At 39.6% G+C, this 12728-nt stretch overlaps 1 protein-coding gene across 2 annotated transcripts in view; it reads left to right on the top strand.

Annotated features, from left to right (window-relative positions):
* The window catches only part of creb3l2 (cAMP responsive element binding protein 3-like 2), a 76579-nt gene extending 65540 nt beyond the window's left edge, over nt 1–11039 (top strand). For both annotated transcript variants that reach the window (XM_067999922.1, XM_067999923.1), the window contains exons 11-12: nt 3247–3514; nt 4830–11039. In XM_067999922.1, the coding sequence (XP_067856023.1) occupies nt 3247–3514; nt 4830–4899 (338 nt within the window). In that variant the 3' untranslated portion in view covers nt 4900–11039. The remainder of the gene's footprint in view (nt 1–3246; nt 3515–4829) is intronic.
* The last annotated feature ends 1689 nt before the right edge of the window (nt 11040–12728 follow it).

Below are 12728 nucleotides of genomic sequence, written 5' to 3' on the forward strand. Positions count from 1 at the left end.
TCATCTTTGCTAATAGTGCCACTTGTACAGTTTGCTAAATAGATCAACCTTAAATACAGCATTCTACAACCTTTTAACTCCACCTCTTATTCATCTGCTTGCAGCTGTGTTTCTGTTACGCCAATAATAGCAGCATTTCTGTAGATGTGTACCACTAATATCCATTCAATCCTTCTGCACCTTACATTAGTCCAAAAACAGTTTAGTTTCTTGCTGTACTTATTTGAACTGTTTATGATGTTTCCATTCCTCTCTTTACCCTGAACATAATTTCCTCCCATTTATTTTAGTTCCTCATTAACCTTAACATTAACCAGTATTTATCCAAGGTTAGAGCATGTGGAGTCAGGAGTCAAGTAGTAGAATCAAGCTAGCTATAGAACAGAAAACAGGGAGTAGGGACAGCTACTCAGATTGGCAAAAGGTGGGAAGTGGTGTTCCATGGGGATCAGTGCTGGGACCACTGTTTTTCTACATTTACATAAAAGATTTGGACTCGGGAATCAGAAGTACAATTTCAAAATTTGCGGGCGATAATGGGGGTGTAGTTAATATTGAGGAAGACTGCGACAAAATACAAGAGGACATTAATAAATAATTGGCAAATGAATTTCAATATAGACAAGTGTTACATTTTGGTAGGAAGAATAAGGAGGCCACATACTGCTTGGATAATAAGAGTCTAAATGGAGTAAAGGAGCAAAGCGATCTATGGGTACAGATACACAAATCACTAAAACTAGCGACACAGGTTAATAAGGCCATTTAAAAAAAAAAGGCAAATCAAATACTGGGGCTCATTTCTAGAGGGATGGAATTGAAAAGCAGAGAAGTTATGTTAAACTTGTATAGAACCTTGTTTAGACCACACAGAGTACTGTGCACAGTTCTGGTCTCCATATTATAAAAAGGATATAGAGGCACTGGAGACTGTGCAAAAATGATTTACTAGGATGATACCGGAACTGAGAGGTTGTGGTAGAGTTTCCGCTCCTTTACGCCAGTAATATCAGCGCAATTCAGGCGTAATCGGCTGAACCAGCGCAAAAGATTGGGAAATTTTAAATGTGAGTGAGTTCTGCCCAAAACCATTCACGCTCAAATTTCCATGATCTTTTACACTGGTTCAAGATCAGTTCAGCCAAATCAGGCTCCGCCCACAACTGGCCACGCCCCCAGGTTGACATGGTGAGATTGCGCTGGTTCGGGAAAGCTCTTCAAATTGTGCTCATTTTCTTGGGCGCACAGGCACAAGTGGGCACGTTTCCAAAGCTTTTCATATCAAAAAATATTTTACTACGAAACTGACTAGTGTACACCAACGGAAGTAGTAAATGGTTCAGTATAGTTCTTCTAAGTAATTTTCAGTGATTTTAAATCAGGTTTCTCACAGGTGGAGGACTGGACACTTAGTAAAAATGCTTATTTTGTGTGACAAACCCATTTTCAGCTATATTAATAAAACTGCACCAAGTTACTGCTCTTAAATACATCAATGAATACCTTTTAATGGAAAGGGGAAAAAAACGATTTTGTTCTATTACGTTGCCCGATTGCGCTGGTTCATGGAAGATTTTATGTTTGTAATTATGCAAATAATTTTTATCGAAAACTTGAACTGTAACCTAACCAGCGGAATCTCAAGCGCATAATTGTGCCCAAAGCGGAAACTCTACCGCGGAATACTTATCAGGAAAGGCTGAACAGGCTGGGACTGTTTTCTTTAGAACAGAGAAGGCTGGTGGGTGACCTGACAGAGGTCTTTAAAATTATGAAAGGGTTTGATAGGGTAGACATAGAGAAGATGTTTCCACTTTTGGGAAGACTAAAACTAGGGGCCATAAATATAAGATAGTCACCAATAAATCCAATAGGGAATTCAGGAGAAATTTCTTTACTGAAAGAGTGGTGAGAATGTGAAACTTGCTACCACAAGGAGTAGTTGAGGTGAACAGCATAGATGCATTTAAGGGGAAGCTAGATAAACACATGAGGGAGAAAGGAATACAAGGATATGCTGTAGGTTTAGATGAAGAGGGGTGGAAGGAGGCTCATGTGGAGCTTAAACGCTGGCATAGACCAGTTGGGCTGAATGGCCTGCTTCTGTGCTGTAAATTCTGACTAATCTGTATCTTAATCCTACTACAGCAGTACCACATTCGGTTTTGATAAAGAAAGAGAGAACTTGCAATTCCAGACGAATCCCAATTATTGTTTTCATGTTCTGAAGCAATACCTATTTACCCCAATATGTTAGCATGCAGACTATTCTTCCTGAACAAGTTCCACCTATGTCAAAAAGTTCAACAATTAACAAAAAATAACTTTCATCTGTAAACACTATTTTAGTCACCACTCATTGAAGTCAATTATTCTTTCCATTCTCGGAGGGTAATTAAGGACAGATTGAGGATGGAGAGCAGGACGGATTGCACTGCAAATAGCCCACGCATCACCACAATGTACATTTTACTTCAGACTTATTTTTATATTACTTTGACTATAAATGGATATAATCATGAACATTCTTGTCATTCCCAGCATTTATTAGTACATGCACCTCGACAGTGGAGTTTACTAGTAAATGTCCAGTAACAATGTCAATGCCATGACTTACCAGTTAAATGCATAGTAAAATTTGTGATTCAAAATTACCCCCAAAATCCCTTTGTTTTTTTGAATTAATTACATTTACCTTTGTCAAAGCAGTAATGTTATCTCAGCAGAAGGCTGAGGTTCCCAGAGAGTACCATCAACCTAGAGGAATAGTTTTTAAACTTCTCACTGTGAAGGACCCCCTGCAAATATTGGCACACTCCCAAGGATCCCCTGCAAATATTAACAGACTCCTGGGCACCCCCTATCTTGACTTTGCAAAGACTGTGTCAACTACCAAAAGCAAAACAGAGCTAACCTTTCATAAAATGGTTTTTATTTGTGTGCGTGTATATAGTAAGTCAACATATTCAGAAAAAATTGAGAATACAGAATTTCGAATCCTGCTTAGTATGCCTGAACCCACATAGTCAGAAATCTGATAACCTTGCAACCCTTGTCTGAGAATCTTCGACTTTTTGCTCTAATCACGATCTGGTATTTTGCCAGTTTAATGAATGTAATAAGCTATCTTCGAGGCAGTCTGAGTTACCTTTTAATTTATTAAGAAGACCGCTGGACAGATTTATGTGACATTGTGGTGAAGGGCAAAAATGTAGCTTTAAATTCTGGTCACGTTTCTTCCCACAGTTCGCTCAAGACATTTATTATTTTATGAAGAGCACCCTGGCTATGAAGATGAGTTCAGTTCTGTGATGTCGACAGATGCCTGGGAAAAATTAGCAGAGTCTGTTAGAGAGAGAGCTCGACTGGCACAGTTCCTCACAGCCAGGGGTTCAGCACAGAAGCAGCAGGCACAGGAAGCAGTCACACACATGGAGCAACCAGCAGAAGAATATATAATAGCAAATGAAACAAGAATGGAGAACTCAGTCCTGATAGATCTCCAGTCACAACGGTATGACTCACGTTCCTGAGTGTTATTTAAAAATCACCCCATTCCTTTAAACATGGAAAATGTTGTTGATTGGGGGGAGGGGGCGTAGAAATCAGGCTTGTATTTTAGTTGGCATGTATTGATAAAGAAAACCTGAGAGTTTTACTGCGTAAGGGCAGTGAAACATGAAGCACTGATGTGTAGACCTGACAGCTACAGAAATAGCAAAAATCTTCACATCCACATTATGTAATCTGCTGCTGTTTCTTAGTATTGCAGTTCTGCAGTGCCCTTCTCCTGCCAGTAGAGGGTATCGTTCAATGGAAACATGGGGCAGGGGGAAAAGAAAAATCTTTATTCATTTAGCAGTTTATCACATTTCTCAGAAACACCTCAAAGTGCTTTGCAATAAATAAATTACTTTGAAGTACTATTGTCATGTAGGCACACTTGGTAACCATTTTGTGCACAGCAAGATCCCAGAAACAGTCATGAGATCAATGGCAGGTTAATTTTTTTGGCGATGTAAATCGAGGAAGGAATATTGTCCAGGACTTTGGGAAACTCCCTGCTTTTCCTGTAATAGTCGCACAGGATCTCCATTTAAACCAGCGGAACAGTGTAGCATCTCGTCTGAAGGATGGCATTTCCAACAATACAGCACTCTCTTATTACTGCAATGGAGTGTCAGCCTGGATTATGTGCTCAAATCCTACAATGGGATTCAGACTCACCAATTGCTGACTCAGAGGTGGCAGTGGTGCTGACTGGGCCAAGCTGTTATTCTGGTGACAGGAGCTATAACTGAACAGGTTTTCTGAAAGCTGGGTCCAATGGAATTGCCAACCTATCTGCACTACCCGTTGTGATGCTTCCCTTACCAGTCTCTTGAATTGTGTTGTCTGCGCTGTTAACTTGATTGGAGTCAAATTTTTATCCCATTTACAAATGTACAGAACACCAAATAATTTGCGATTTGTTTCCCATTTACCTAAAGGTAGCTCAGTCTGTCACTCAGAATTTGTATCCATACCAGCAAACTGTCCTGCAGCAGTTTAATCCATCCCAGTCCCTGTTACAGTCATTGATGATGAGGAGACTGACACCTCTGTCACCAGCAGACTGATGATGGGGTCACAAAGTTTTCTTTCCAGGGTAGTGATTGCAAAATCTAATTTTGCTGAACCCTTCCTGCCTGTGCATCTCTTGCCTAGCTGAAGTTCTGTTTTCTGTACTACTTATTCATTGACCATGTGGTAACTTTTTTTTGATAATGTCTGATTTTTTTATATATATATATACTAATTTGTACATTTGCATCTTGCTTTGCCTTCAGGAGCCTTCCCAGCGTAGGGATTAATGGAACCACCATTGAAATTGACAGAAGAGTCAACACAACATCATAAAGGACCCTAAGGTGGCTTTTATCCTGATTTGCAATGAAAGCAGCCCCTTTATATAATACCCCACTCGGACTGGCCATCAACAGCCATCCAGGAGAAGATCAGATACTTTTGCATTATTTCCTGTATTTCTTTATCACAAACATACTTACTGAATATTAATTTATGTATTGGGAACTTGAGTTACAAAACGTAAGTCTTCATTCCTGCATTGATTGCTCTTTAAACCGTGCGGGCTGGCTGTATCAAGCCATTTACTTTAAGGGTGTGAAGGAGGTTGATCTCACTGTGGGCTAAGATTCCATGTTTCAGGACCAGCAGAAAAGATTAATCTGAATTTCGGTAAGTTGATAGCAATATGCTGTCACCTCATCCTCATGTGTTCTATTCATTCTGTGTGCAAGTAAGAATTGCTCTCAGTCCAGCTATGGGGAATCACTTGGAACGTTGCCCCTTTAACAGATTCACGCCCTGGGAGGTTGGTTCACCTTCCTCTCTCTGTGATATCACAGCCTCGATCCCTCAGTTAACTTTCTGTTGGGCAGCAGGTGTAACCTGTTGCCTTCTACAGCAAAGTTTCAATGACCTTTATCAGTTTTGATACTATGTAGTTTTAGTGTCTCAGTTCCTGGGTCATCATTTTTTAACCAAGCTTTTGCATTTGTATTTTTAGTAAAGATCTGAAAACAAGTCTGCACTGCATTTAACGGATGTTATTTCAGATCTAGCCTTTGCTGACCAATCCAACCTGAGTTTTACTGTAAATGTTTACTGTGGCTGTAATATTTCTATGCCTCACTGGTCCTTCACGTCTCAGTGTTGCTCTTACTGGGCAAAGATTGAAGCTACGATCCAACAGAACAGAGAAAGGACACTGACACCCATAATAAACTTTATTAAAGGGACAGTGTTCTTCAGTGACTTCCTTATAGGATGCTCACAATATTAATGCTGTGTATTCTATCATTGATCTAACAAAGAGCCAACACAGACACAATGGGCCAAATGGCCTCCTATGTTATTTTTTATTGATAAAATGGAGACAGGAGACTAAGAAACAGAACTTGGTGCTGCTCCAAGTCTTCTACCTAAAGAGATTTGGCTAGTAAGCAGAGTCAGTCTTAAGTGGTATAATGGTATAATTGGTAAAAGAACCAGAGGTGAGATGAGGAGAAAATCTTTTACATAGTGAGTTTTTATGATCTGGAATGCACTGCCTGAAAGAACATAGGAAAAAGGAGCAGGAGTAGGCCGTATGACCCCTCAAGCCTACTCTGCTTTTCAATCAGATCATGGCTGATCTTCTATCTCAACTCCACTTTCCTGCCCTGTCCCCATATCCCTTGATTCCCTTAGTGTCCAAAAATCTATCGATCTCAGTCTTGATTATACTCAACGACTAAGCATCCACAGCCCTCTGGGGTAGAGAATTCCAAAGATTCACAACCTTCTGAGTGAAGAAATTTTTCCTTATCTCAGTCCTAAATGGCAGACGTCTTATCTTGTGACTATGACCCCTAGTTCTACTCTCCAGCCAGGGGAAACAGCCTCTCACCATCTACGAGCTCTCTAAGAATTTTATACATTTCAATGCGATCACCTCTCATTCTTCTAAACTCCAGACAATATAGGTCCATTTTCCTCAATCTCTCATCATAGAACAACCCTCTCATCACAAGAATCAATCTGATGAATCTTTGTTGCACTCCCTCTAAGGCAAGTACATCCTTCCTTAGGTAAAGAGACCAACACAATACTCCAGGTGTAGAAGCAGATTCAATAATAACTTTCAAAAGAGAATTGGATAAATACACGAAGGGGAAAAATTTGCAGGGTTATGGGCAAAGAGCAGGGGAGTGGGACTAATTGGACAGCTCTTTCAAAGAGCCAGCATAGGTACAGTGGACCGAATGGCCTCCTTCTGTGCTGTATCATTCTATGATTCTATGAAGCAGAAATGAACTTCTTGCAAAAGAATGAACGTGAAGGGGAGCATTTTCAATATTCAATTCATTATTTGCATTAGGACCCAGTTAATGTGATTCAGGAGACTGAAATTGCCAATGACATCACATTTTTCTCTTCTGATCCAGGGACCAATCAATCCTATATCTCCCACAGAGGAATGGTTAATACGCATACTACAAATGTAGAAAAGCATCGCTAGTAAAGTTTAACCATCTCCATTTTTTTTCAGCCAAGTGTCTGACCTGCAGAAACCCATCACCATGGTAACAGGCTCTAATATAAGATACTCAGAAATCCACACAGTTAGAATGACTCTTTGCCTGATATGGATAGCAGACTCTCCATAAGGACACTCTGCACCCAGCTAAGTCTAGTGAACTTAGTTGCAGGTTGGCCAGAACCAAGGCTCAGGGATCCCCAAATATGTTTAGGGGTACTGCTGGAGTTTAATCAGCTAAAACCATGTAGCTTACCAGCGTACAGAATTGGTAATCTTCCCACTATCTAGGGCCATACTATCCATCATGGCATTTGGATTGCAGGATTATCTGGAACTGAGTGGGAAGAATCTTAGTTCCCAGTGACCAGCCTACTCCTCCAGGTTCCATTGGTGAGCCAGGCTGTCTGGTTAATCATCAGCAGTATCCTGGAATACTGCAGACTTGAGTGGCTCAACTACTGGACTACCAAGTATGCTGTAGAAGGTTGACTTAGTTTCGATCTTCCATTAGCAGGTGTGTCATCCTGGAGCCACCTTGATTCCAAAGAGATTCTGCTTACATTTAATAATTATGCATCAATGGTATTTGATGGAATTTCAGTAAGTGGGATTTCTTTATTCGTGTATTTCTCCAAATGCTAGCTGACTGCACTTTTTAGTCCTGTTTCTGACCAGAGAGGTCAAAGAAATCTTACTTTGATTACCAAGACCTCAGTGTTGACATCTGCATAAGATGAAGCTTGGAATAATTCACTCCAAGTTTTACAGCCAGCTTTTCTGTACATATTTTCATGGACCACTCTATAGATGTATTTGTATTTTCCTTGTTTAAAAATAATCTTAACCAGCAGAAATTGTTTTAAAGACGTATTTATACACCAGTTAAACTTCCGTCTTCATTCTTTGAGACTTCGGGTCTTGACTGAGGTCATTGCATTGGTCAGCTCCTTCCTTATGCTGCATTTGATCTGCATTTAAGTTGAACCAAAACAAAATGGATGATCGTTTTCTCTGCAGTGACAGTCTTGGGGAAAAAAACATATTGGGGTAAAGTCTTTATTCCATTCACACTGGGAGACGGCCCTAACTCTAATTCTGATGAGCACTAATGGAACACGTTCTGTTTAGTGGACCATGAGGACAGAATGAGAGAGCTAGAAGTATTGACAAGTAAACCTTTACATGCAATAACTGCTTTTCAGAGATTTGACTCCAGGTGAAGTAGGAGGGTTTTGCAGTACACTTACCCAAATCACACATAGCCTAGGTGTTACATTTTTATTCTGGTTGGGTGTAATTCTGAAATATTCATTCCCGGTTCCCTCATTCCTATCATCTATTGACATTCTGGCCTCATCATCTCCTGTGATCTTGAATGGACCTCTTTCAACTACCTCCAAGAGGCTTAGTTTTATCTTTTGTGAGAAAAGAAAAACATGAGTACTGCTCCTGTATCTGAGGCAGCTCTTTAAGCACCTCTCACACTCCTTGACAAGATACAAGAAAAAGCTGATAATCTGCAATTTATCAGCAGATAATCTTCTGCCTCTAGCTGCAATTTTTCTGTTCTGTCAATACTGCTATGGCCCATGTCGCTCTGAACTTTTCTCTCTTGTTCCTCATAAGCTGAAAATATGCCACCCTACAGTCTCTCCCCCTACACTGTGTAGAATTCATTACTGATCACCCTGCCGTACTCTAACTCACTCCTTCCCAGGATCTCAAATCTGTGGAACTCCTTAGCCGCCTTTCTTCCTATAATCTGGAGGCTTTCAAAACACCCAACCCCTACTTGATTTCTCTCATCTTCTCTCCTACTCCTTTTAGTCGAGATGTCCTGCAGTGGGCAGAGCCATGAAATGGAACCAATAAATCAGGACCTAAGCGATTACAAATGAATTAAAACTGTTTTGAATCGGACGCCACATCTTTGAGTGAAGAGAGGAATGCTTGACTGTGTGCCCAAAACACACATGTCTGTTGAAATTTGATCTCCTTTATAAACTTACAAACAGAACAAGTTAGTCCAGAAAGCCTCCCTGTTCAAACTGTTTGGAGTGATTGAGGATACAGGTTTCAACAGTAAAATTTTAATTTAGTGATTCTTTTGAATGTACAAGGGAAGTTAGGGTTGGGCAGAGGACTTACTCAAACACATTGTTGGGAATGTCAAGTGATGAGTTAGAGATTGCAATCTTTTTTAATTGAAAGTTTTTGACAAATTATGCAGCTTTTACATCAGTTTTATGCATCTGGCAGTAAACCATGCTTTCAGTAGATACAGGTGTACTTCTCTACAAAGTAGTTTTCAAAAACAAAATCCCAAATGCAGTGGTGAAATGTTAAGATCCTGGAAAGATAAAGGGGCCTTCAAGGAGACATCAAGGGAAGGTAGGGTTTAAGAGAATGATTAGAATTGTTTACTGAAATATTACTGTATTTTAACTTTCCCCCGAAGCCCCTCATGAATGAATTTAAAAGCCGGTTCTTGATTCCAAAAGACTCCAAGGCATATGAACTCCTGTGGTTGCTATGCTTAGCCGCATCTTAAATGTGCTTGTATGGATTTCTTCTGCTCGGTATTTCTAGTTCTTTTAGAATGGTTCCAATTTCACTCGGAAGAACAAGCACAAAATATCTTCACTTTCAACGTCACTGTTCCTAGCAACCAAAGCAATCTTACCCCCAAATGCATTAGCGAGCAAACAAGTAAATGAGCAATTTACTTCAGTATTCAAATATAATAAAACAAAAACTGTAGATCAGTTAGCAACTGAAGGAGAAAGAGAGGCTGACTGACCCACTGTGTATTTCCATTATCCTCTGTTTTTATTTCGGGTCTCCAGCATTTGTTATTTTTTTCTTTTTATCTCTTGATTATGTGCTACATACTGCTGTCATAATTATACACCTGCATCCTTCCTTCCAAGTGCCATTTTGACACATTTGCCAGGATTGAAGGAACACCTTCTCCACGCTAAGGCTATAAAATGTTCAAAAATTGTCACGCCAATACTGCAAGTTAGAAAGCACAAAAGGTATAAGTAGTGGTGTTTTATAAAAGGAGAATTTCCCACGTACCGGAATTCATTGAGAGTTATCAATCCCAAGAAGTGAGTATGCAACATTATATAACTAAAGTACTCTTTATTAAGAGAGTTAAAGTGAAAGTTAGTTTATTGGTTTGATTAGTTCAGACAGCTCACGATTCACAGTATAGTCTGTTGACGTGTTCTATAAAGTCACAGCTCCTAGACCTTTCATCCACACCTTTCCAGGTGTCCTGATTGAAGTATTTCTTAACAATTTTCAGTGTTTATTCATAGTATCCAAAGAGTGCAATTTGATCATAGCTGGTATTATACACAAATATTCAAGTTGATTATGTACAGTAACACTGTGCTAACTCAGCACAGAGGCATCTGCCTCCAAATCCAGAGCTCCAATTTGTCATTCCCATTCACTTCTGTTATCTACAACGATTTCGTCAACTCTGATCCTGATCTAAGTGCCAGCTAATTATATTTAAACTGCTGTTCGTCGGTTAATTTAAATTGGTCCTGGCGATGATCCAACATTACAAGTTGTTGGACGTAGGACCAGTTGGAATTTCCAGCCTGGTTGTGATGATTTAAAGTTTATGGGGAATGTTTGATGGCAATCTAAAAGTGGACCAGTATTGTATTCCCCAACATTGTCTTTAACTGGCTGAACACATGTATAATTTTAATGTCCCATTTCTGTATGTCTCCTGATACGATATATGTGGAACGGTTACCAGAATGCATCAGCGTTAATCCTGTCTTTCTGGCGTAGAAAAGTTTATATTTTATTCTATACGGAAACATTTTTTTTCATTAATAATGACTGTCTTTATACATATAAATTGTATGTTATGCTTCTTTCCATTGCAAATAAATATTTTCCTTAGTAAAATAAACAGTTTATAAGACAATGCTTACCTTCATTTGTTCAACTTGCATTGTTGTCACACATCAGGAAAACATTCCTCAATGGGGGGGAGAGTGTCTAACTCTCAGCACTGCCTACACTGAAAGAAAGAGAAGACAGAGGAAAAACAACAGGCAGAATTAAGAGCTAAGAGAAAACAAATAGAGGAGGAGAGACAGGCAGAAAAGGGAGAAATTAAAGCAGGATATAAGGCAAAAATAAACAAGAAGGAGAGAAAGGGAAATAGCAAAAAGAAACACAGATGTAGGGAAATAAAGAACTGGGGAAAGAGAGAATGATACAAAAAAGTAAATGGGAAATTCCAGCCGAATTGTAAGCTGAAGACGACTTTTACCCAAGAGTTTTAAAGGAGATGGGGAATGAAAATAGTGTAGCTTTAACATAATTAAGTTTGAAAGCCTGCTACTAAAAATTCTCATGTTCTTATGAATCTCCAGGAACTAAGAGTGCTATTTGAGCCCAAGGGAAGCTTGAACTATTTTAATAAAAATAGACAGAATTCAATTTATTTTAATAAAATTAGGCCAAAAGAAAATTGCCATTTAAATGCTTCTTAATTAATTGGATAGAGCAATTACTTGTGGAGTAGGATCTAAATTCCTTCAATTCAATGTATTCTCTGTCTACTTCGAGGGTGTGCCTGGCCATCATCTTTTATGCACAGGTGGAGACTGGCGTAGTAGTGGCTGAAGTGAAGAGAGACCTACGGTCCTCGTGGACTGGAGGAAATATCATATAGCTAGTACAGCTCTGCCAAATTGGATCATGTTCCACACTCAGATTCAGACAATAATGCTTTGTCGTATGAATTACCTTACATGGCTGCTGTACAAATACACTGTTAAGAGTCATTGACCTTGTAGAATGACTGCTGAGTGGGCTGGAGGTTTTCCTACCTGCCAGTCGATAACAAATGAAGAATACACTCCACCATACACTTAGCTATTCTCTGCTTAGTGACTGCTGATCCATCTGCTCTGGTCTGAAATGAGATTTACAGATAAACTTACTGCAGTGCATAAAGACTGTATAAGGACATTGTGCTCAACTTCAGAATAGTGAAGCTGCAGATGACAGGAAGCAATGATTGCTCTTTCTGTAAATGAAGTTGAGATACAAGCTTTTTCCTTCATTTAACAACCTCCACACTCTCCTGGAGCTGGCCAACGCCAGGCCCTCACCCACAGGACACACTAGCTGTGATATCCAGGGCCCCTTGGATGCAGTGAGCAGAAAAGAGGCTCTATTTTCTTACGAAAGAACTACTTTAAGATGCCTAAGAAGTCAAATACATCTGTGCAATCCTAGACTGCAGGCTGCTCAATAGATTTCTCATAAGGGGGAAATGCAAGATGGTTACTCTGCTTCACAAGGTTCACAATTGTAAACAATTTTACAACACCAAGTTATAGTCCAGCAATTTTATTTTAAATTCACAAGCTTTCGGAGATTTTCTCCTTCCTCAGGCAAATGTTTCATCTTGAAACATTTGCCTGAGGAAGGAGAAAATCTCCGAAAGGAAGGAGAAAATCTCCGAAAGCTTGTGAATTTAAAATAAAATTGCTGGACTATAACTTGGTGTTGTAAAATTGTTTACAATTGTCAACCCCAGTCCATCACCGGCATCTCCACATCATCACAAGGTTCAGGCAGTTCATCCTGGAGACTGGCT

The sequence above is a fragment of the Heptranchias perlo genome, chromosome 18 (genome assembly GCF_035084215.1).
Source record: "Heptranchias perlo isolate sHepPer1 chromosome 18, sHepPer1.hap1, whole genome shotgun sequence".
NCBI classification, from domain to species: Eukaryota; Metazoa; Chordata; class Chondrichthyes; order Hexanchiformes; family Hexanchidae; genus Heptranchias; species Heptranchias perlo.